At 50.7% G+C, this 25,765-nt stretch overlaps 1 protein-coding gene across 2 annotated transcripts in view; it reads right to left on the reverse strand.

Annotated features, from left to right (window-relative positions):
- LOC311157826 (gamma-aminobutyric acid receptor subunit beta-4) overlaps positions 1 to 25,765 on the reverse strand; it is a gene marked incomplete at its 3' end in the record, with an annotated part of 75,363 nt that overhangs the window by 3,832 nt on the left and 45,766 nt on the right. For both annotated transcript variants that reach the window (XM_084212801.1, XM_084212800.1), the window contains exons 4-7: positions 21,405 to 21,625; positions 7,210 to 7,292; positions 2,974 to 3,111; positions 1,354 to 1,506 (exon numbers count right to left, since the gene is read on the reverse strand). In XM_084212801.1, the coding sequence (XP_084068927.1) occupies positions 1,354 to 1,506; positions 2,974 to 3,111; positions 7,210 to 7,292; positions 21,405 to 21,625 (595 nt within the window). The remainder of the gene's footprint in view (positions 1 to 1,353; positions 1,507 to 2,973; positions 3,112 to 7,209; positions 7,293 to 21,404; positions 21,626 to 25,765) is intronic.

The following is a 25,765-nucleotide window of genomic DNA, read 5'->3' on the forward strand; positions in this document are numbered from 1 at the left end:
TTTTTGACTGTGCAAGCAGGTAAATCTGGAGATAAAGTGACCAGAGGAGGCTGTGGAGTTTCTTTTTTTGGAGCTTTTTATGGATAAGTTAGGTCGAGAACTGTCAGGAATAGTTTAGGGAGAGCTGTTGCAGTCCTGATCTACAATGTTCTTTTTCTGTCTTCTCCTTTGAGTTCAGATGTCAGCAGAAACTCAACAGCTGTGCATCTCACCTCCACCCTCTTGCTTGTGCTTCCACAATGTCTGCCATGGTCTCTTTTTCTTCTCTCTCTGATCACACTCCTGTCAATGCAACTTACCCTTTTAATTTACCAAGTTCTTCTTTTTCCCTCCCTGTCTCCCTGCTCCAGCCTCTCCAAGCAGGCAAAGCCAAATCACCTCTTTTATACCTTTGTACAACCCACCCCTCCTCTTAGTCTTCTCAAACTCATTCTCCTAGAGCTGCTTGAAGCCCCCAAGCTTTGCTGTAAGACCCAGCCTGTACCTGAGCTGCACTGCCTCTCTGAGCCTTGTCCCACTCACAGGTTCCCCCCTGCTCCTCCTTACCTCTCCTATTGCCCTGGGACTGCCCCTCATGTTGCACAGCCCCATTCTCATATGCCAACCATCCCCCCTTTCTTCTGTTCCTCCTTCCAAACCCTCATCTGCCATCCACCCCCACTTTCCCTTCTGTTGCTTAAAAGACCTCATTTCCCCCCCTCTTATAGGAAAACATTCCTATTTAGGGGAGCATGTGCCAAAGTAGAGCTTGGACTTTAACAGCTGTCCCACATTTGCCTTGGCCTTGAAGGTCTTTTTCTGCAGAGTGTCTGTATGGGGTCTGAGCTATCAGAAGAACGTGTAATGCCCCTTCCTTTATTTCTCTCATCTTTTAATCATTCCCATACAACTTTTTGGCTGTCCAGCCTCAGCATTAATCACACAACTGGCCACTCCTGGCTCATCTGTTGACAAAGAAGGGCCCAGATTTCTCTTCTTAAGAAAACCAGTGTAAACCAGAGTGAAGGAACTCAGGGCATGTCAGGGTCCCACATTCCTGAGAATCAATGACCATCCACATTTTGGTTTAGAGAGTTTAAACTCACACCCAGGAAATTTTTGGTAGGACTTTTACTGATTCAAATAAAACAGACTCCACTTTGGGAAGTACTAATGAACAAAAACAAAACAAAACAAGTAACTCTTCTGACTGAAAATTTAAAGTTTTTCTCAGAAAAAAAAAATTATGTCCATTTGGGATGACAACTTTGACAGACTTGCTTAATTGCTACCTCATTAAGAAAAGGGATTTTCTTTGTTACAGCTGATCTCCCTCAAGAAAACACCTCCAAAATACAACAAAAAGGTCCATACCCAGTGCCACTCGTGCAGCAGAAGCATCATAGTTGATCCAGAAGGAGACCCAGGACAGGATGGTGATGAGGATGGATGGCATGTAGGTCTGCAGGATGAAGTAACCGATGTTCCTCTTAATCCTGAAACTCAGGGATAAGCGCAGATACGAACCTGCCAGTGAGACATCAAAGGAGGATGTGGTGTGAGAGGAGGGCAAGGCTGGATTTGTGCTAAGAGCTTAGGTTAGGAATTGAAATTGTATTTGGAAAAAGTTCTCAAGAGGCAGGAATAATGAGAAATCTTCTGGTTTCTGCAGCTGGTTTCGCAGACTGGTCAGTTTCTGCAAGGGGTCCCTTCAGAATCTGCTCAGTTGCCCCAGAGTATTGAGAAGAAAGGAAACTCTACATAAGTGACATTATTATATTATATCAGCCATCATGGGAGAATGGCTGTTCAGCGCTGGAATTGCTGGTATGGAGCCAGCCAATATGATGGAGGCTTACACAGGAGACTTTAACCCTATATTTGGGTGCCACAAGATGATTTTCCAATGTTTCATGTGCCAGCTCTGCCTCCAAACAGCAATGAAGATCTGAATCATATTTTTCCCATGCTGTTCTAAAAATGGGTTATGGTCAGACTGGGCAAATTCATATGCAAATAGAGTACTGTTAGTTAATCTGAAGGTCTCTTTTTTATTATTTTCAAGTTGTTGCAACTTCCTCCTAATCTTTTAGCAAACCTAATGAGGATAGTGAGGACAATAAGTACTTTTTACAGTCCTTCCACTGGAGCAGGCTAATTTTGACAGGGACAAAGCAGTGCCTCTCTCATTGCTGTGAGACAAAGTCCAAATCATTTCTCCTGCCCACCTCTGTCCCTCAGGCAACACAGGAGCCTGAAATATGGGTGTAATCCTGGCTGGCAGCTAAAGTAACAAGAAAACAGCAGTTTTAAACCATCAAGAATGTAGACTGGGAAAAAGGAGGTATTGTTCTCTCACCACCATGTGCCACTTGTATGGCTTGAACACAATATTTCACCAGTCTTTTTTTGACAGGTGTGTGCTGTGCTGTTTTGGCAGTGAACTCCACCTCAGACCAGCAACCAAAAATTCAACCCCCTCCAACTTTCCAGCTGGCAGCATCTGAATCGTCCCAGGTATTCTCTCCAAACCTTTTTATTGCCATGTACAGATGGGTTTGCATCATTTCATAGCCCACTTGCTTCTCAATGGATATATTTTCTCCTTACTATTGCACCTACATTAGCTTTGAGACCCAGATGTAAACCACATAAAAAATCAGATGAAGGCTGAGAACCTTCTGAAGAAGTTTTGAGCTCACTCATTATTTTGACTAAGAACTGGGAAAAATTGCAGCAGGGAAAATGATCCTGAAAATCTTTGAAGAGAAGTAGACCAAAAAAAAAAAAAAAAAAAAAAAAGAGAAGGGAAGGGAAAAAAAAAAAGAAAAAGTCAAAGCTGGTGGGTGCAGAAGACACTGGTTTTTTTTAGAGGAACCCCAAGGTGAAGCCTAGATCCTAAGTTAGTGCCTCAGCATCTGAATCAGAGGGATTCAGACCAACTGATCAGCAGCAGGTTTGCCCATTTCATGCATCCCTTCACCAGAGACTCACCAGTGGTGAAGACCACTTCCCTGCTGACCAGCCTCTGCTCGATGATGGTGAACTGGGGCAGCTCCAGCACCTCCATCCCCGTGACAGCAGAGTCATTCCCTTGCCAGAAGAAGACAATGTCATCCACGGTGTAACCATCTGCAGGGAGGAAGGAGCACACAGGGAGAGCTGAGCTGACAGGCTGGACCAGAGGACACCTCCATTTGCACTAAGGTGATCTGCAAAAGGATCCAAAAGAAAGCCCACACCAAGCCTAGCCTCTCTCTGCTGATGTACTTTCCTTCTTCAGCTGAGCTTGGCAATACAGTCCCCAAGAGAAGAGGAAAAATGGACCAGGACTCCCACTTCTGGCTGGAATTCAGAGCAGGGGTGAGGCGTGGCCCATCCAGCCTTGGCTTGCACAATGTGATCTCCATGGCTGACAGGACAGGGACTTGTGCACAAGGAGCCTCTGTCCAATGCACCAAACACAGCATTTTGCTTTTTAAAAACTGCCTCCTTTTGCCAGGAGGGGGAGACCACAGAGTACAGACTGGTGGGACTGGGGAAACAGGGCAGCTCAGTATTAAAAATTCCCAGAGAGGAGAAGATCTACAGCAGCAGTTGAAAAGAAGTTTGAAGATCAGAGCACCTCCTTTTTCTAAGTCTTCTTAGTCAAAATTCAGATCCAAGTGAACAGTCTCTGAGGCTGGGGGCTGTTTTACCAAGTGCTGGCTGAGAAAAGCAGTAATGAGAGAAGAGAGGAAGGGGAGCCAGACTCAAATATTCAACAACATTTCAGGGCCATGGGTTTGCTAGCTCAACCAAGCTTCTTGCTTTAACCCCCAAATATACGCGGCAGACAGGGCTGCATGGGCTGGAAATGTGACCCCCAAGTGCTCTGGACTTGTGGGGAATGAGGGCCAGGGGATGAAACCATGAAACCCCTCACCCAGCAGTGCCATGTCCACAGCCCTTCCCTGTCCGTGGGGCAAGGATTCACCACAACTTGAAAATCACTTGTGGTTTGGAAGCCTTTTGGCTGTAGCAGCACGAGGGTGGCCTCAGATTCTCAGTAAAACTTCCTGGGAGTAATAAGATATGGTCAGGCTTTGGTGCAGCTCGGGGCAAGGCTGCCTTCAGAGCGTGAGCTGCCCACAGACAGCTCCTGTTCAGCACCTGCACTGCAGCACAGCAGCCTGCCTTGGCCACCCAGGCTGGCAGCACAGGCCATGCCAGGCTCACAGCCACTCAGGTGAGTGCCACCACAGCCAGCACCTGCCACCAGGACAATGAGGAGCTGTTGAATGCAGCACCAAGGAGAAATTCTTCTTTGGGGGCTAAGGGTTACCCCAGATCAGAGCTGAACCTTCAGTGTCCTCCTGATGCTGCTGAGTGGACAAAGGGCTCAGCAGTTTGCTCTGATCTCACAGCTGACCCTGCTTTGAGCTGCAGGCTGGACTAGAGACACCCCGAGGTGTCCTCCCAAACGGAATTATTTGATGACTGTGCAGTCTCCAAGCCCACATCCTGCGCTCTCACTCATTTCTGCACTTATTCATGAGTGCCAAAATACAAACCCAATCTTCCAAATGCCATGCCACATCTGCTTCTGATGGAAATCAGCTAAGCCAGGGCTCCTCCTCCTCCCCCAGCTGGCATGTTCCTGCTCCTAGAGTGGTAAACCCTCACACCTTTGAGCCCACAGCGTTTCAGGACCCTTGGTTATCCTCCTCACACACCAGCTCTGTGCACAGCACCTGTGTTTGCATCACTCAGCCCCAGGGTGGAACCAGCAGGAAACCCCCAGGTCCCCTCCAGTCCTGCTGATTCCAGCAGCTCTAACACCCTCCCAGCTCAGAAACACCGTGTGTGATTTCACACGGGAATTCATCTGGCTCAGACACTCAGGCTCCCGTGGTTGTTCCCAATTTCTCCAGGAGGTTCCCAAGCCCTTTCCCCCCAGCATTCCCCCTCTGCAGAGGAGAGCCCAGCCTAGAAACAATTCACCTCTGCACCTCCTTTGCAGTAAACAAACCACACTGAGCTATTGACGTTTCTCACTCACTGCACAACATCTGCTCCAGCCCTTGAACCACTTTTCAGCATCTTCCCTCAACCTCTTCGGATTTCTCAGCTTCCTCCCTAAATTTTGGCACCCAAACACAGGCAGAGCCCGTTTCCCCATCCCAGTGACACGTTCAGAGGCCAATCAATGCCGAGCTCTGACTCACGGCTCCCCAGGTTTATATAACAGGGCTCGCTCCAGCCCTTCCTGCCAGAGCCACAGAATCTCCCTCAGCTCCCCGTGTGGCTGCAGCCCCTGGGGATGGCCCTGCAGCCCTGCACACAGCCCAGAGCTCACAGAACTGAGCTCAAAGCCCTTCCGGATGGATTCCCATTGGGGAGGATTCAGCGCGCAGCCAGCGGAGCCCCGCACGCTGCTATCTTCATCATCCACAAATTTAACAGCACTGACTTCAAATTTACTTCCTGATCAGCAATGAAAATGTCAAATTGCAGTAACTAATTTTAGGAGATCTCACAGTTAACTAGCTCTATTCCATTTATTCTGCGACCTGCTGGTTTTGGGTCCCAATTTTTGTATTTTAATTTTTTTTATTATGGCATTATGCAATATGAAATCGAGCATGTTTTTCATGAAGCCATTTTTAAAAAGTGTTTCTAAAGGGAAAGGTTGCTTGGTCTAAAAATAAATGCTTCACTTTGATTTCTAGCTTTAAAGAGAAAACCAAATTTCCATTTTACTTCTACAAAGTAAACGAACTTTCACAAAGACAAGTCATTTCCATCTGAAATATCGAAAAGTATTGATGTGACGTCTTAAAATGTCAGATTAGCAGTCTGTTTGCAGCCTGCCTCATCAGGTTTTTGTTGGATGCTGGCACACAGATAGGCAGGGTATACGTGGTGAGGGTTATTTTTGGGGTGGAGGGATGGGATCAACAGGCAGTGCTTATCTCCTACAGGTATCTCCCCCAGCTGCTTCCCAAACCCAGCACCCCTGCATCAGAAAAGGGCTTTTTCTCTGGGGTTTGGGTCGGTTTTGTTTTTTAAAACACATTTGTTTTATAATTCAGCCCTGAAAGGATTGATGTTCCAGAGTCAAGTGGAAGCAAAGAAAATGGAGCCCTGCAGATTGAGAATGTGCAAGTGTGTAAAAGACAAAAGCTCTGAGGGAGGAAACAATTGGAGCTCTTCATCTTGGCCTGGGTCTCAGGAATATTGTGAGGAAATGTAGCTTTGATGAACAAATTGGCTTGACATGACCCATTGAGAACAAAAACAGGGGGAACTGTGGGTAATTCCCTGCCTACTGTTTCTTGGTTCTACTGTAACCTGTTCCCAAACTGCTGAGGAGTGGCAGAAATGACATTCTGGCACTGGTGCCTGCAGCAGGACCTCATTTCCATCTCCTGACCCTGCATGGGTAGGATGGGGAGGGCATCCCCCAGCCATGGTGCTGTGGGAGCTCCCTGATGGAAGGAGCAGCTCCCAGACCCTTTCCTGATGGAAGGAGCAGCTCCCAGATCATTCCCTGATGGAAGGAGCAGCTCCCAGATCCCTTCCCTGATGGAAGGAGCAGCTCCCAGATAATTCCCTGATGGAAGGAGCAGTTCCTAGATCGTTCCCTGATGGAAGGAGCAGCTCCCAGACCCTTTCCTGATGGAAGGAGCAGCTCCCAGATCCCTCCCTGATGGAAGGAGCAGTTCCTAGATCATTCCCTGATGGAAGGAGCAGTTCCTAGATCATTCCCTGATGGAAGGAGCAGTTCCTAGATCATTCCCTGATGGAAGGAGCAGTTCCCAGATAATCCCCCCAGGCTGCACCGGGAGCTCAGCTGCCCGGACAGCCCTGGAGGGAGCCTGCCGTGCATTTTTATCAGGGAGAGCTGGACCTGCTTTGCCAGCGCAGCTGGAACAGGATTTCCATGGGCATCCAGGGCACATCCAGGCAGGGATAAGGGTTTGGGTGCCACCTCCCACACAGAACGGAGCCAGCCATGAGCAAGAACAGCTTCCTTAAGGCTGAGAGAGGCTTCCCCCACCCGCCTGGGACTGATTTGAATGCCCAGCCTGCTGCTAGAGCTCCGTGTTCCCGGGAATTTCCCCCATGGGTGAGGAGCCCGGTGCTGTGGCAGCCCTGGCAGGCATCCCCAGGAGCGGGCAGCTGTGGCTGGGGCGGGTGGCATCAGGTGGCACCGCGTGGCAGGGGATGTGCCCGAAGCATACGCACAGCTCTCGATCTCCAGCGTGCAGTTCTGCTGGTCCAGCGGGTACCTCCGCAGGTCCATCATGCAGGCGGCCGTGGTGGTGATCCTGAAAGGGCAAGAGAGACAAAAATACAATAAAATGAAAAAAAAAAATCTGTTGTGTCTGCTTTTTTCTTACCAAGGGGAAAAAAAAAAAAAGGAATAAAAGGAGAAATGAAAGGCAGGAGTGAAAGTCAGGCAGCATTTGGGGCCGCTGTTTCCCTGGAAACCAGGGAGATCCGGGGTGGGAGGTGTGCGGGGCGGGGGGCTGGTGCGGCGCACCCCCAATGGCACGGCACAAACCCTCCGCGACTCACGTCAGCAAGGCAGCATCTCTATTAACGGGGTGGGGAGGGATCCGTGTGCCCGCTCTGCCTCTCCCTGGAGAGACACAAAGAACCCGGCAGCAGGCACAGCTCCGGCTCGGGGGGAGAGGAGAGGAGAGGCTGCCGGCGTGGAACGGGGAGACAGCAGGCACCTGCGTGTGGGGCTAGGGATGGATTGCTTGCATCACCCAGCAGGGACCTATTGCTGACCACATTATCACCCCCTTCCCTCACAAGCTGACCCAAACCCCCTAATTACAGCCCCCCATCCTGTGCCCCTGCATCGTGCCCACTTGGGCACTGCCAAACCCAAAATCCAAAATCCCAGAGGGCTCTGGCAGAGCCCTCCTGCTCCACGGCCCCACTAACAGAGTGTGCAAATCAGTGTGTGGTCATTAAAGACACTTGGGGGATGTGTGTGGGGGTGTGTGTGCATCCCCCCCCAAAATAAATATAGGGAGAGGATGAGGGTGGGTGCTGCTTTGGGGTGTTGGAGCATGGGGAGGACACAGGGCAGCGTGCTGAGGTTCAGCTGAGGATGCCAGGAGGGTGTGTGAGTGCTGTACAGGAAGGAATATTGTACATCCCTGGGATGGGGGGTTTTGGGCTGGCATAGATGAGGGCATGAGAGGCAGGGACAGAGTTAACTCCCCAGCATGGTAACAGCACCCTGGAGTTTACAGGCTGCCCCTGTTTCTCAGATCTATTGCTCCCCTCACCCTTTGATGCAGTCTTCTCCCCGTGCAATGGATGTGTGCAGAGTGCTGGAGAGGGGGGAGAGATTGCTGCATTCTCCCCCTATTTTTTCAATTAACCATCTGGAAGGCATTAATCAAGCTACACATTTTTTACTATGTAGGCATAACCAGTGAACTGTTAACTAGAAAGCTTTATCTTCTGAGCCCTGTGGCCCGGGAGAGAGAAAAGAGAGGGAAAAAAAGAAAAAACAAGAAAGCAGGGAGGATGAGATGGCAAACCAGTGAAAGAGAAGGGAAAAAAAAAAAAAAGGAAGAAAAAGCAAAAAACATCAATGGTAGAAAAAGAGACCAGAAAGGGGGAGAATATGGGAGAAGCTGGGGATAAAATTGGAAATGGGGAGGAGGGGGGAAGAATGTGGGAGGATAGAAGAAGGTGGCAGAGGGCTGCCCCAGTGGGGGTATCGGGACAGGGGCTGTGGCAGGGCAGGCTGGCAGCTCCGCAGAGCTGCTGGCTCTTTAAGAAATCTCGTGTGCTAAATTTATCTTCTCTGCTGTCTGTGAAGTCTGTTTGTAGGAGATGAAGCCTTGAGGAGAGCCTTTGCCACTGCCTGCCGTGCTATAAATAGATCCGAAGAGACGAAGGGAATTTATATATATCCTCACTGGGTCTAGATACAACACTGCAACTGCCCTCTCTCCGAGCAGGGGGCCCAGGCGAGCTCTTAACCCTTTCATCTGTAATGCATTTGGGGTGGAGGAGAAAGCTCTGAGGGGGGAGAAGGACAACAGGACAGGAACCACTTAAAAAATTACCACTGCAGCCTTGTCCTTGTGTGGATTGCTTTCACAGCCTCCCAGCTGGGCAGCTCCAGGAGGGCAGCTGGGTACACAACGCCTGTCCCACCCTAATCCTGCTGCTGTGCTGGGCTAACTGGGCATTGTGGTGCTGGGGGCAAACCAAAAGGGGAGCTGCAACCTTGGCAGGAAAGCCCAAGGTGGGAGGTGCAGAGTCCAGGGTGGCCGGCGCAAGGACCAAGGAGTGGGATGAGTCATCCCCCTGTGCTGCACACAGCATCCACTCCCTGGATTATGCTGCACCCCTGGGAAATCGTGGCCACAAATGCGCTTCCCTGTTTTCCCTAAAGTGTGAGATGCAAAAAATGTATTAAATGAAAATTTTCCACCCCATTTGTGGAGCCCCTCAGGCTAAAACCTTTGCATAGTGTCCATCCCAAAATCACAGCCTGGCTGGCTGGCTTGGCTGCAGAAAGGACGTGCAGGCTGCTCTGCTCACACAGGGACCCTCTCGCCAGGATTTGCTTATCACCTGCAGTGCTGGTTGGAAATGCAGAGCGTGACACAGTGAGATATGGCTGCCACACTCCATGCACCAAACCCTGCTCACGCTGGCAGCTGGCATAAATCCACAGCCACGCCAATGGTTTCTGCAAGATCACACCAATTTGTATCAGCAGAGATTTACATCAGGGCAGAATTTAGCCCTGTTCATTCAAAAGGAAGGGACAGGTAGGACAGAAAGGAGAAAAACAAGATTAAGAGGACATTTGTCCTCAAAAAGCCAGATAATTTCTTTCTTTGTGATTAAAGGGCAGGTATATCCACACTGTGCGGCTCAGCATCCTCCAGAGATACCCCAGTAAGATGCAGATCCCAAACTCCAGGTGGTCTGCCCATGTAAAGCTGCTTGGGCAGGTAAAATTGGAATCATGTCAGGCTTTGCTGTGGTTTTTGAGCAGAGGTGGCACAGCCATCCCCAGCTGTGCCAGGCTGTCGTCACCTGCTCTTCCAGAGCAGTTCACCTGCAGTGCCTGCCCAGCCTGGGGACGCCAGCACTGTGGCACCAGCAGGCGTGGGGGCCTGAGTGGAACAAGATTCAAGAGCAGCTGGTCTGGGGCACCAGGTCCAGCTCAGGTCCTGCCCCTGGGCTTCCTAAACCCTGATAAATCAGCCCAGCTTGGGGTAAAGCAAGTGGTGTATCCCAGAGAGGATGGAGGTGTTTGATTCTTTAGACTTCAGATCTTATGAAGCATCCTGGACACCAACTTCCCTTTGATAGACCCTGTTTGAAGAGTCAACTTTCACCTGCTCCTAGAGGGGCCAAGGAGAGCTTTCTCCAGCTCCTTTGGTGGCTGTGTACCCAGGGCAGGTGGGACTCATGGAGGGATGAGAGGCTTCATGCACCTCTCGCAGTCAAAGGGTAGTATGAGCAAAACTCAGTCACCCCAGTGACCTTTTGGGGTCACAGCACATGCCACCTCTGGTCCAGAAGGCCACAGGACCAACCTTTGCCCCATTCTTTCATGGGTATAAATGTATTACCTTGATAGACTCTGAGCTGTTGTGTGAAGAGATGGGTTTGCTTGGCACATGGGAGACTGCATGGGGAGGATGGGATAGGGGGATGGACTGGGGGTGACACTCAGGAGCTCTTGTCTCAACAGGCTTAAGAGAAAATCAAGGTGGAAAGAAAGTAAGAGGTGGAAAAACGAAGAGAGGTGATGGCATGAGCACAGCTAGGGAAGGCAGGGGTGGAGATGACAGAGAGGAGAGCAGAGAGCACAGGACAGAGCAGCAGGGCAAGGGAAGAGAGGAGGAGGAGGATCAGGGGATGCACGGGGTAAAGCAGCCTGGAGAGGAAGAGCCGGAGGAGAAGGAGAGGTTAAAAGAGGGAAAGCAGAGGAGCGGATACTCACTCAGTGAGCAGGGAGATGAGGAGACAGGGAACAAACCATCATCCTGTAAACAGCTCTAGACAGAGCACACTGCCTCCAGAAGACGCGAGCACGGTGAAAGGGAGCAGGGAGCGCGGGGACCAGAGGGAACGCCAGGGAAGGATGCCACCTTCCCCGTGGCGCTAGCATGAGGCGCTGGCGCCCGGCCAGCCCGCATCTTCTCCCTCCCCCTCCTCCTCTCCTGCTTCTCTACCCACCTCCCTCCCCTTTTAAATTCAGAAATTTGTGTGGTGTGAAATTTCATCTGCTTTGACGGCGATTCACGGAGACACTGCCCGTGGAGGGGAGCGGCTCTCCCGCGCCGTGCGCTCAGCAAAGCATCCAGCGCCTTCCACGCTGAACCCAGCCACCACCACAGCACCCTCCAGCCCCCTGCCCACCCCACAGGCCTCGGGGTCAGCCCCTCACAACCTTTACAGCTCCTTCCTCATAAAAAAAAGACATGCATGCCCTTCCCCTAATTGTTTCTCCTGAGGTCTGTAGGCAGTTGTGCCATCCAAGCAGCCAAGGCCTGACTGCCCTGCTACTCCAGTGCACAGCTGGCAGGCAAACACGGTTCATCTGGGGGGAGATTGCTGTGCAGAAAGCACCGTGCAGCTCACAAAAAAATCAAAATAAGAAAAAGGAGAGAAGGGACATGGATGAGATGTCGAGCAGCTCGGGCAGGCTGATGGAGATCCCCTTCTCTGCCTGCATCAAGCAGAAGGCAGAGCAACATGGATTGCACTTGGGTCCCTCTGCGAGCAGACATCACTCTGGAGAGTGCCCTCGTCCCCAGGAGAGGTAGAGACCACCTCTAGGAAAACATCCATGGAGCTCTAAGTCACACAGGGCTAGTTCTGGGTGTCTGATCGTTACAATGAGGAAAGCTCTGCCCTCATGAAGCTTGTATGGCCAGAGCAGATGCTGGCATGGGGAGGGTGGTGCAATCTCAACTGCTGCTCTGCACTGAGCCTGGCAGCAGCAGAGCATGGCCCCACCACAGCTGCAGCTCAAAAGGGAGCACTCAGGTTGCTGCAAACCATCAGTTCTCCACAAATATTTCAGTTCTCTGACATGAACACTACCAGCCATTTCATTCCCCCTCTGATCCTCCTCATCACTGTTTACTTATTAATGGCTTCTTCTGTCTTATTTAGAATGATTATATAAGTGCACAGGCATAGAGCAGCATAGAGCTCCAAGCTGCCATTACACCCTGCTGCGGTCCAGGGTGTCCTTTCCATCTCCTCCTTACCCTGGTGCTGGGCACCTTCAGGGGAGCTGTGCATTCAGCTCCTGTCCCAGCCACATCTCCCTCTGCTGCAGGCTCTGAAAGCCCTTGGCCACCCATTAATCCCAGCATCATCTCCAGTGTGTTGGGAGAGCCAAGCCACAAACATGAGGGTAAAGGATTACTTTCCAAAAATGTGGCCTGATTGCAAAAGGAGCCAGTCCAGGCTTTCTAAGGAGGATTGAGTGGGAGACAGGAGAAGACCATTACCTTTGAGGCATTGCTAAAGTGAGTGGGGGGCTTTCCCCTTAAAGCTCGTCCTCACAAAATAAACTTCTGCATCATGACTGTGTCTATCCCAGCAAATTAATAATGCCTGGCACTGGTTTCTGAGGCCAGTGTCAGCTGGCATGGAACAGTCTTGGTCTGCACTTCAATTTCTACCCCACAGAAAAGGGACTGGCTGCATGCAGAAAGCCTGTTGGGAATGGTCACCAGCCTCTGCTGGGCTCTGACTGGGGATGCCCAAGGGACTGTTTTGGACACAGAGCGAAGCCAGGAAACAAACTGACTGTGGAGGACACTGATGTTCAGTGTCCAGGAATATTCCCCAACACCTTTGGCTTGGAAAGGACACTGACTAAAACTCGGTATGGCTGAGAACAGGAGGGGACCAACACAAGTCCTCCCACCACTGCCTTTCTAATTCCAGGGGAGACACAGCCAAAAAGCACCTCACCCTATTCCCCCATTATGGATGAAGTGCCATGATGCAGGGACGAACACAAACACCCTCACAGCCAAAGACAAACATTTAAGTTGCTGGTTACAACTTTCTGGATTCCAGATCTCCTGAGAAGCTAAAGATGCTCCCATCCCCTTGGGATGCAGACTCCCAAAGCTCACAGCAGTTTGCAGCAATAAGGAGAAGGGATGGAAGCTCAGGTTCTGCAGGACTTATTCAGGCTGGCCCCATGGGGCAAGTTAGACTCCTACAGGAATTCTGGTGACTAAGAGTAGAAAGAGAGGCAAAATTACTGTTTTGCTAAACATGGGAATAAAACCAAAACCGAGTTCTTATTCTGTACGTTCTCAAAGTCAGTCATAAAAAACATGCTGGCAAATGTCACCTTCTGCCTGGCAGTAAGCACAAACTTCCAAGGGCCTGGAGGGATTTATAAACCCGTGGTGAATTTTGCCATTCTTTTAACACAGCCTGATCTTTGCAAACTTCTGGAGGTCATGATTGAACCAAGAGCAAGGCAAGGATATGGAATATTTTCCCCTCGTGTCTGTTTGCCTAAAACTGACTCCACAAGCCTTGGTACAATCCTGTAAGGTCACTCTGTTTCCAAAAGCATCTGTGCTTGCATAGGCATCCTTTGATAAATAACAGTGTGCACTGCACTCAGATGGGAGAGGAAAAGGAAGGCTTCCTAAACCAGTGCTCAGGGTACCACTCCTCTTAACCAACCATTTTTCCACCCTGGCAGAGTGCAAAACTGCAAGGTTTTGTTTTTCTGCCCCTTTATTCCGCCCCAAATACACCATGCATTTTGCCTGCTGCCAGCTGAACTGGGGGACAAGAGAGTGGTGGAACACCTTTAAAAAAGTTTTTTTCCTGCAGTTGTTTCAGATAACAGTGACTTGCACTTAACAGAGGTATCTCCTTTCAAGAGCATCAGGCTGGCACAAGTTGCATTAATAAAACAGCAAAATTTAAACCTATGGGAGGTGGCAAAGAACAGGCAAAACCCAGGACAGGCTTAAGAGTGGTGGCTGGGACAGGATATGCAGGAAGATGAAGAGGTGCTGCCAGAGTGAGCTGGGGGCTCAGGGCACACCAGCTGCCTCAGGAGACAGTGGATGCTGCCTGACCTCTGTTTCTGCTAATAAACAACTCAGACTCATAGGAGATGTAGCACAGGCAGCAATTCCAGCCAGGATGGGGCTTGCCTTTGCTCTTGCAAAGATGCAAGGCTGTTAAGGATGGAGGAGCAGCTTTGGCTTTGCTGCTTTGTCCTCTTTTAGTAAGCTCCAATTTTCTTCCACATCTTCTAAGAGTATTGAGAAATTTCATATTATTAAACTTTCTTCAAGTGTTTCGTGTTAAATCCATCATCCCAACCCTAGGAGACAAAAATGCAGGAGAGGATCTATCTTTTACCTGAGCTGGGGAGCTGAGCTCTTAAATAAACCCTAATTTCCCCTCACCCACCTAAGGAACTGCTCTCCAACCTCCACATCTTTGTGCTGAGGAGCTGGGCCAGGGCAGGGCTTGGGGGTGGGAGCAGGACAAGGCTCCAGGGTGGTGGATGGATGGATGGATGGATGGATGGATGGATGGATGGATGGATGGATGGATGGATGGATGGATGGATATGAGTCCAACTTTTTGCACCCCAGCTGGCTGGGGTGATTTCTGTTGCCTTTGCCTAACCTGCAGAGGGAGCAGGCAGAGCTCCCAGATGCAGGGTAGAGCCTGAATCATCTCTCACATTTCCAGAGAAAACTCTCTCAGGGAGGGAAAGGGAAGCAAAAATAGTGGATTTCTTCCCTGCTGGCCTGTGAGATGGGAGAAGAAAATTGCTCAGTGGTCTCAGCACAGAAAAAAACTCCTCTGTGTTAAAAACTCCCGTCTTAACCCATCAGGCCAGATTTTTGCAGAAAATCAACAAATACCCATGGAGAAAACAAGGACATGTCCAAGTGAGACAGCAGCAGAAGAAACCTTTCTACTGGCTGAAGAGCTAAATAACCCCAGGCTAGGACCTGGGGAATGCAACACTGCCAGGGCTGGATCCTGATCAAGGGGCAGGTTGGGATGGGGGCTGTGGAGAAGCCCCCAAGAGGAGCCCCAGCCATGGGGAGCAGGCAGGGCAGGCTCTGGGGTGGCACAGGGGGCTGTGACAGTGTGGCAGTGTCCCCAAGGCTGGATGGGCCAGCAGGTGGGATGTTTGACATCACCCTGTGCTGCTCCACAATGCCAGGTGAGCCAGAGGGATGTCCTGGCTGCTGCCTTGCCCAGCAGGGAGGTCTGGTCCCTACGTGGGTCAGCAGGGAGAGGGCTGGTGGCCCCAGGAGCAGCTGACTGGTAAGAAGCCACCATGGAGAGCAGAAATCAGGTGCTGCCAAAGCAGATACACCCAGCATCTCTCAGCTTAAAACATTTTGAGGTGTTTGAAGCATGGCAATTCTCTTCCTCTTGCTTTAAGGGATTTTTTACACTGATGAGAGGGCTCTGACTCCCCAGGAGAGCATTCCTTGGGCTTGGACCCCCACGGTGCCTTGGCACCTCTTCGTGCTCCTGAGCTGACTCATCCCTCAAGCACACCTCGTTACATCACCAGGGCCAGGAATAAAAACCCCCACCTCACACATGCACACGTTCCCCAGCACCACCCCCACCTTCGCAGGAGGAGATCCCTCCTTCCCTCCACACAGGATTTAGCCTCCACCACCACCAAATTCCTCTGCTCTTCTCCAGTTGCTCAGTTTACACTGCCTGGGCTCCTCGCCAGCCAGGCATCGTCCACGCTGCTCCCTGCCTGCTTCCCAACATCCCAGATTCCCCACCAGCCCAGGGAGGCAGCCTGGCCTCCTCAAATCACCTGTTTTGCCAAAAATTCTCTACTTAGAACGACACCAAACTGCTTCAAGATTTCCCTGAAGGATGTTTTAAAGCTGGTTTCAGATATGATTCCCCAATTACCACACGAGAATTTCAGCATTGTTACAGTGGTTGCTATTTTTAGGTCTCAGAAAACAGACAGCAAAATGCTGGTGACATCAGCACTTGACAAGTGTCAGCTTGTTTCACTACCAAATGGATGCTGCATGGTCTGGGCAAGGAAATAAAAATCCCAGACCAATGTAGAGCTTCAATGTGTGATAATGTAAAGCTCATGGAATATTAGGGCAGGGCTCCAGACAGTGTCTGGAGGTCCAGAGGAAGCCTTGGTAACTCTGTTACTCAAACATTAATGGTGGTTGTAAAGCAGCTTGTAAGAGTGAGGGAAATATTGACCTAAGTGAAACATCAACATGCACTGACATGTTTTTTCTTAAAAGAAAAAATTTCTCCTTAATTTCTTGTTCAAATTTTGATGGGAACTGATGCAATTTCTGACCAAAAAAAAAAAAAAAAAAAGCCATTAGGTGGCAAAATATATAAAAATATATGAAATTCAGCCAGTGCTATCCAGATTTTCCTCGCTGTTTTATCCACCTCTCTCCACCACCCAGCAGCTTTGTCTTTGTGGGTAGCACCTTCAAGCCTCCCTTTCTGTTGCAGGATTTCCACACCATTTTAGCACTCCCCTCTTTCACACCCGGGGTGAACACCCCTCCTGTGCTCCACAGGCACTTCTCACTCCAGCAAGGTGTCCAGGGGCCAGGTGAGTGCAGGCACCACGTGCCAGATCACACCTCCTGCATCTTCCTGTCCCAGTGCCAGATCACACCTCCTGCACCCTCCCATCCCAGTGCCAGGTCACAACTCCTGCATTTCCCTCCCCATCCCACTGCCAGGTCACAACTCCTGCATCACCCCATCCCAGTGCCAGGTCACACCTCCTGCATCTTCCTGTCCCAGCGCCAGGTCACACCTCCATCATCCCCCCATCCCAGTGCCAGGTCACAACTCCTGCATTTCCCTCCCCATCCCAGTGCCAGGTCACACCTCCATCATCCTCCCATCCCAGTGCCGGGTCACACCTCCATCATCCCCCCATCCCACTGCCAGGTCACACCTCCATCATCCTCCCATCCCAGTGCCAGGTCACCCCTCCTGCACCCTCCCATCCCAGTGCCAGGTCACAACTCCTGCATTTCCCTCGCCATCCCAGTGCCAGGTCACACCTCCTGCATCACCCCATCCCAGTGCCAGGTCACACCTCCTGCATCTCCCCATCCCAGTGCCGGGTCACACCTCCATCATCCCCCCATCCCAGTGCCAGGTTACCCCTCCTGCACCCTCCCATCCCAGTGCCAGGTCACACCTCCTGCACCCTCCCATCCCAGTGCCAGGTTACCCCTCCTGCACCCTCCCATCCCAGTGCCAGGTCACACCTCCTGCATCCTCCCATCCCAGTGCCAGGTCACCCCTCCTGCACCCTCCCATCCCAGTGCCAGGTCACACCTCCTGCATCCTCCCATCCCAGTGCCAGGTCACCCCTCCTGCACCCTCCCATCCCACCGTGCCTGCAGAGCTGGCACTGCCCTCTGGGCTGGCTCAGGGCTCTGTCTGACCTTCTGGGGTTTGTGCCATCTGGTAACTGCTTGGGAAGGGGGTAGGAAACACCAGTCCTGCATCCCAGCATCACTGCTGCTGTTTATTCATTCCTTTTGTTGGAGACCTGGCAACCAGCTATTAATGTGAGCCTGGTGGGAATTAATTTTGGAGTAAGCTTTTGTATGGAACGCTTCCCTGAGATGGAGCTGGATTGCACTTCCTTCAACCATTAATTTGCTAATTCCACCAAAACCAAGAAGAATATGCTCTTCTGACACCCAGCTCTCACAATGGATTACAGGGCTTCATTAACTCGTGCAAACAAGTTATCTGGAGCCTGCTATGGTTCTCACAGTAGTCAGGAACTCCTCCTGACTCGGGTGTGCCTTCACTTGGACCCTGGGGTCTCGTCCAGGGATTGAGCCTGGTCCTGCTGGTCCCTGGAACACTTGCTGAAGGCAAGGGCCTGCCAGGATGTCATCCTTCCCTGCTCTCTGACATCAGAGCCTGCTGGAAAAAAATGACTGTTGTGCCACAAATAGCATGATTGAGTCACTTTGCTACAGGATCAGCTCAGCGGAGGGGGAAGCGACTGGCGAGGAGGGAGAGGAGCAGGAGATGTGGGATCTGCTCAGGGGGAAACTGGCAAACAAAGGAAAAGAAACAGGTATTGCCTCCTTTGGCCCTCTGCCATCAGGGTGACTCCATTTCATAAACTCCTCCACAAAATGCAGGACATGAACGGGCTTCAGAGCACAGGGTGGACTTGCACCTCTCTGCCTGTTGGCAGGGCAGGCCTGGCTGCACATTTACAGAGACCAGGGGAGCTCAGGTGAATATTCAGGGACTGTTTTCCTGCTTGCTTACACCTGCTGTGTATTTCTGAGTAGGATCACTATTATTTGCACCTGGAAAAAACTGGACCTAGTACTCCTGTTTTCAGCAAGAATGCAGGTCCAGGAGTCAGTGTAGAAAGCAGCCCTAAAGAAATCCTTTTCCTACCACTGTGAGCAAAGCTAAAGGGACTTCAAGCATTCAGGACACCTGGCTTGTACCCCCAGTGCTTCCAGCAAGCCACCCTGACCTGAGGTACAGCTGGGGAGCAGGAGCTGCCATTGCTCAGAGCTTCACTTTTGCAATTGTCATTTTCTCCAGGGGCAAGGGAGCAGCTTCCAGGAAAACCAGCCAAAAGTTAAACCAACACAGGCAGCTCTTACTGAGGCGCTGGAAATAGCGGGCAAACAGCTGTCATTTTCTTTCATTTGGCCTGGCTGCAATTTTCCTCTTCTCTCCCATTTGCACAGGTCATTCCAGGGAGCTGGGAAGGGAAGGGAAGGGAAGGGAAGGGAAGGGAAGGGAAGGGAAGGGAAGGGAAGGGAAGGGAAGGGAAGGGAAGGGAAGGGAAGGGAAGGGAAGGGAAGGGAAGGGAAGGGAAGGGGACATTCCATGAGGAAGCTGGCACAGTGTCCCAGCCCCAGCCAGCGTGAGTGCAAACCCTCCAAGGACTTGCACTGCCTATCATCCGTGCTGCTGGGTTCACACTGCTTGTTCTTCAAGCTAAATAGCAGCTGATAAAAATACACCAGCACTTGTACTTGTGCTGTGCAGGTGTGTGCAGAGATTGCCCACCAGCCTGGGGGAGGCAGCTCTGTGCTCAGGTGGGCTGATCAGCAGCAAAGAGCAGCCTGAGCTCAGCAGCACTCTTTGCCCCCTCCTTCCTGAATTTATACTCCTACCTGCTTCCAAGTCAAAACATCTTCCTGCCTGCCCTCCACTCCTGTTGGGATACAATGAGAAGATCTGGGGGATTCAGCTGTGGGACTGCTGCAGTCTCTCTGGTGGGTCAGCAAAGCCAGCTCAGGGCTCTCTGACAGGCTCAGCCAAACAACATCCCTGGCAATGGAGAGAGATGATGTACCTGTCCTGGGGAGGGAGAGGCACGGCAAGGACAGTGTCACAGAGCTGGGCTTGTTGCACCTTTTGCTGTCTCTGGGCATGGGGCAGAAGGCTTCCATTAATTAAAAGGCAAAACCAGCCCAGACATGACCCCAGGGACCCCAGGCTGTCCCTCAGCACCAGCAGTGCTGCAGCTCCTTTGGCTTCCCTGGGCTCTGCTGCAGGGAGGGCACAGGGCACAACCACCTTTGGCAGGATGATGTTCTGGGCAGCCTCCTGCTTTTCCTTGCCTACACCCAGCCCTCCCCTCCCCAAAACAGCCCTGCCACTCAGAGAGGTGTAAAATAATCCTAAAGTCACACTTTGCCACAGAACTCGACAGAGCACAAGAGCTGATGCTGTAAATGGGAAGGGTGGGTGTACCCTCTCTGCAGGGTACCTTCCTCCTCCCTTGCCTCCCCCCTTTCCTTCCCCCTTCCCTCCATCTCTGGGACAAAAGCCCAGAGATGCTATCACAAATATTTGTGGAGGCAGGTCAGAAGAGCCAGCTGTGAATTTTGGTAATTGAAAAGGAAAAAAAAACATGACAAAAATATAAAACCCTCACCAAACAAACCCAACAACAACCAAAAAAAAACCAAACAAAAAAAATACTGAGAATAAAGCAAACAAATACAGTGTTGGAAAAATCATTTCCTGCATTTCAGCTACAGTATCTTGCAGCTGCAAATTTGTCTTTTTGCCCTCTGCTTCTCCATTCAACTTTATTACCTACCCTGGCCCCTTCACATACCCAGATAACAGAGTAAGACCAATCTTTGCTCCTTGCACTTCACACAAGCACAGCAATTTCAAAGGCCTTGGACTTGCTTATGTCAATTTGCTCCAGACACCACAAAAAATCTCCTCACTGAGGACCATTCCCCTATCAGATATCAATTTTCAAGTCTCCATCCTCAGAATTGTTCTAGTAAACAGATGTTTTCCTTAACCTTACACAAACCTATCTTGAATGCAAAAAATGTCTGAAGTGGTTGGACTAAAAGGCTACAGAAATTTAGTCTTGGATACCACAGTAACAAAGGCTCATCTCCGTAGCCCAAAAATTATAAGCAACTGAAAATGAGTGTTTCAAATGGAAGTGTTATGCAACATGAGTGACAGTGACCTGAAACGCCCAGAGCAGACTATTCCCCTCTCCAACATCCATCTATAGCAGCACAGGAAATGTTGGAGGCCTGAAAGAAACAGCCACTTCCAGCTTGGAGAAAGAACAGAGACACAAAACTGCGGAGCGCTGGAGTATCGTTTGGGTCCTTGCCTTGCCAGAATATTTTTGGAGATGGGAGAAGTTCAAATGAGGTGTGGTTTTTGACAGGAGTAAGAGCCTGAATGAGGGATGTGGGACTCCAGGCAGCTCCTCAAAATGCAGTTTATTGTACCCAAGAGTTACAGCAGTCCAGGGTTGTGGGTGACAGAGCTGTGCCCACAGCTGCCAGCTCCAGCTGCAGGCAGGCCTGCAGACCCTGAGTTTAGGTTACAATGCATTATTTACTTTTCTTTGCTGAGCATCTTAATGCAGCAGAGCCAACCTACACCTTAACTTTTACCTATAGTCTATGATAACTCCTGTAATTACCATATCCATGGTACTGTTCTCCAATCACTAAAAGTCAGCACAATACAGTTTAAGCTAGAAGTTGTTTTTTAGTTTTCTTGCAGTGGAAAATTCTGAGACCTTTTTTTCTACCTGCAACATCGGCAGGCTTGTTTGCCTGTGCTCTCTTCCTGCTTGGTAAAAACATCTTCTTGTTTGGGGTGGGTTTATCCTTTGCTCTAAGCCATAAAAACCCCTTCTAACTAACACACCCTTGGTTACCCAGTAAGACTGGCTCAGCAATTCTTTTCTTCCATATCAAAACTTGCTTCCATCTCTATTCCTTCTTCAGACTCTACATTAAAAAATCTTTCTGCCAAGCACACATACTTGTGAGACTTCCTTGTCAAACTTGCATCCTTCCCAACAGACAGGAACCATTACAGCAAACCCTGGCACTCACCTGAGGCCGTAGAGCACGGTCCCGTCGGGGTGGAGCCGGATCATGCGGTTCTTCACCGTCACCCCGTGCAGAAAGGACTTCTTGTCGTTCAGGAAGTAGGTGTCAGGCAGCCACAGCTGGTCAGCCACCCTGTTGTCCAGGGTCAGGTTGAGAGGAAGGTCGTTGTAGGCCAGGCGTTTGTCCCGCCAGCTCTGCTGGAAGTACATGGTGATGGTGTAATCCTGGCAGAGAGACGGGCACACGTCAGCCTGGGGTCACTGCAGCTCCAGCCCCTCACCAACCGCTGCCAACACCTCCCCCAGTTCCTCAGCACGCAAATGTGTGGGTCCACACCTCCAACACTTTTTTAAAGGGTTTTTTTTGTTTGTTTTTTCATGGGGTTTTTTGATGTTGGTTTTTTGTTGTTGTTGTTGTCGTTGGTTTTTTTTGGGTTTTGTTTTAATGTTGTTTTTTGGTTTTTTGGGGTTTTTTTCCTCTTTCTTTTTCTCTTTTTTTGGAGGGGTGTGTGCTGTGATTCGTCCTGTGAAAATGGGAGCAAGCCCATGTTTTACAGAGGACAAAACACCATGACGTTTTGTCCCTCGTTTCCCCTGTCCTTGCCATTTCTATTTCCAATCAAGCAAAACTGCATCCCACTCCTGCTGTCCCAGCCTGCTGAGAGCTTGTCTGCACCACCAGCAGCAGTTCAGGCTAGGGGAGCACCTAAGGGTACTCAAATTTATGGGGAATAAATTTTAGCCAACAGTGGTTACCCAGCAAAGGGTTCCAGGGTTGTTCCCCACTTTCCTCACACAAGGCCACATAAATGAAATCCACCCATGTCCAGGCACTGCTCGTTAGTTGGTAAAAGCCAATTTTATTTCAGCAGAAGCTGAGGCTGTTCCAAAGGGCACAGGGAGAGCCTCACCTCGAGGCCAAGGTTTGGAGGTCAGGCCAGGCCAGCCACAACAAGCTCTGAGCACTTGCCTTGTTATGGGAGCTGAGTTGGGAGTTTGTGGTGGCTCTCAGGAAGGGACTTATGGGGAGGAAATCTCTCATCAGTGGAGCATGACCCACCGGTAAAGGGGCAGATCCCTGAAAAATTCCCCATAAATTTGGACATCAGGAGGAAATTCTTCATGGAAAGGTTTGTTAAAGATCCCAATGGAGTGCCTAGGGAGGCGGTGCAGTCCCCGTCTCTGGAGATGTCCAAGGAACAACTGGACATGGCACTCAGGACCATGGTCTGGCTGACAAAGCTGGGGTCAGTCAGTCACAGGTGGAACTCAAAGGTCTTTTCTAGTCTAAATAATTCTGTGGTTCCCAACCATCCCCAGCTAGCACAATGCCATACAAACCTCCTGCTCCCCTCCTGTCCAACAGAGAAAAGCTGACACCTAAAACTCTTGCTAACACAAGACTTTTACAGAAGGGAGTGTGAGCTGTTGGTGGCTGCAGCTGTGCAGAAACCAAACCCATTGCTGGGCACATCCAGAGGCCTGTTCAGAGGCACAGTGTGGTGCCACATAATAGAACAGCTTCTTCTTCTCAGGTAAACAAGCAAGGAAGGAGTCCTGTACACACCAACAATAGGAAACATTCTCACAACAGGTCTTAAATAGGCTATGAGACAAGATTTTTTTGGTAAACCAGATAGCATTCCTCATCTCTGTTGATGAGGAAGTGGGCACAAGTTCTGTTGACAGTGACCTTACAGAAGTCAGAGATTTTTTCCCCAAGTCCTTAAAGAAAAAGCATTTTTGCAAATGATCTACAATAGGTGGGATCAGAGACACATTGTCTCTTCTCAAGCAGTGTCTGCAGTGCCACAGGAATCCCCTTGACCACATGAATTTGCAGAATGAGCCTTTCTGCTCTGCAAATCCCAGCTCTGTGCAAGGAGCTGGTGAGGAGCTTGTTCATGCACCAACATCTGGGCTGAGCACGGAGGCATCTGCCTGCCTGTCTTCTCCCACAGACTTCATTCAAAGCCAGGTTTGATTAACACCTCTGAAAACAAGCTCAAATAATCCCACATCACAGATAATGCCAGCTTTTGGGTATCTAACTATGATTCAGAAATCCAGACCCACATGCACATCCGAAAGGTCACGGCGTAAATCTGCGGAGCACACCCGATACAGAGCTATATCTGTCACATTCTGTGCTGTCTTGAAAAGAACAAAGATGCAGTGACAGCTTGCTGGCCAAGGAGCTGTTTTGCTCTGCTTTTCAAAGGACTGTAAACTCCTGCCTCAGAAGCCTCACAGCCCATCTCTCTGAGGCACAAATATTCTCGTTTTGGTCAGGACCCTGCAAAGGAAGATGTTGTCCCCAGAATCCCTCCCAGGGTGCTTGGGGCTGCACTGCAGTGAGAGCACAGAGGAGCAGAGCATCCAAATTCCTGAATCCTCTGACTCCTGTTGGTAGCAGACTCATCCCCTGCCCGTGGGACACTTGGCTACAAAGGCATCCTTTCCATTCCCCCCTTTGAGAACTCCACCCACACATCTTGGCAAGCTCCTTCACTGACCTGCATTTCCCTAATCCTTGACAGAGCCCTGCAACACCTCACCCCTAACCAGGCCACCCTGCTGTCACTGCAGGCTCCTGCCAGCCTTCAAACAGAGCAGGCAAGAGGTGGCACTGATCTCCAGAAGACAAAAAGGGCAAGCTGCTTACAAAGTGAACAATGCACCTTGTAAAACACATCCTCTGTGTTCCCAGGACTGATGGAACAGGCTCAGAGGGGTGCTGACAGGAAAGCCTACACCCCAGCCATCAGCTAGAGGATGTTCTTCAGGTGCAGAGACCTTCCTGGGGAAGAGCAGCCAGCCCAGCCCAGCCCAGTCCAGGGCTGAGCTCTGTTCTCCAGCCTGCCTGGGTTCCTTGGCACAACAGATTTCTCTGGGCAGCATCGTGGAGGTGAGCACTTGATAACCATGGTTTAAGGCAGGGCCTCAGGTTTCCCTCAGCCTCTCTCTCTGCTGATTCCTGGGCTCCACTTCTTGTTCTGCTGCTCTCATCACATTGCTGAACAGCAGGCAGGATTTCTGAGCAGAAGGAAGAGCAGGTGTCCACCCCACAGTGGTCAGCCATCCCTGGAGGGATGAGGGGCACATGGACAGAACCAAGCCATGGGGAAGAGGGGCAGGGCAAGCACAGCTGGGGCTGGAGGCAGCACTGGCAGGGCCCCTCCAGCAGGTGAGAGGGGCAGAACCCAGGAGAGGAAGCAGTGAGCTTGCCTTCCCCTTCATGCCCCATTTCCTGGCCAGGCAGTTATGGAGAACCCATGTGCCACCCTAACATCACATCCTGGCTGGGCTCCAGAGCTGCTGGGACCTTAATCACAGCCTTCCCTCCAGAGGCACACAAGGGTGACACTGTTCTGCAGCAGCAGAATGGCCAGATGGAGCCAAGGCATGCAGGGGTTCATAGGTTCAGGAATCAAGTAATGAGCCTGATTTTCCTCCAAGCCTTGGATGACGAGGCCTTTGTTGTGGGGTTTTATCTGTCACTGGGCTAATATGAGGCTTTCCCAAACCTCCCACTAATCCATGACACTCACAAGTCTGCTGATGCCACAGATATGACACCAGCTGGGTTTCCCAGAATCACCAGCTGGCAGCAGTTGGCCAATTTACCAGGTTCAGTGAAGAACTTCAAATTCAACACACCTGGAGCCCACACACCCCTCCAGCTCTTCCTTCCGCCTCACCACTGAGGCACCTTGGTGGGACAGCACAGCTGGATGTCCCTGCTGCCTGTGCAGGGGTGAGTGAGGGGTTTTCCCTCTGCACACAGCCAGGAAGCAGAGCTCTCCACTGGTGCTGCTGGAGGAGCAAATGAGAGGTGCAGGAAAATCTCACGTTTCCCTTGCCCCTAAACTGGCAGCCTACACCCTCTCCACCCTGCACCAGTGCGGCTCCAGCAGCAACAAAAATGCTTCCAAATGATGGATCCCACTGGTCTTTGTGGAGGACCACAAAATGCTCAGGCAGGGCCAGAGTCTGGCCATGGCCAGCACAGCTGGGACAAGGATGGCAGAGCTTGGGCCAGCTCACCCTGCCAAGGTGATCTGCACTGGGATAGAAGGCAGGACCCACACTGGAAGGGACACACATGTGCCAGGCCACCCTGTGCAAGCTCCTGCTTCATCTGGTGCCTGCTGGGGGAGCAGAGATGAGGCTGGAAGTAGGGAGATACCACTCCTCACCAGAAACTCCCTGCAGGCTGCACTGCACTTTGGAGAGCATTGACCATGACCCTGGAATTCATTTTTAAAAAAACAAAGGCTGGGACAGGACAAAGAGAGCTTTTGAAGGGTGCAGATGACCAGAAGTTGCATGCCTCCCCTTGTTCTCCCTTTTCCCATCCCAAGG

The sequence above is a fragment of the Fringilla coelebs genome, assembly GCF_963513975.1.
Source record: "Fringilla coelebs genome assembly, chromosome: 11".
Taxonomy (NCBI): domain Eukaryota; kingdom Metazoa; phylum Chordata; class Aves; order Passeriformes; family Fringillidae; genus Fringilla; species Fringilla coelebs.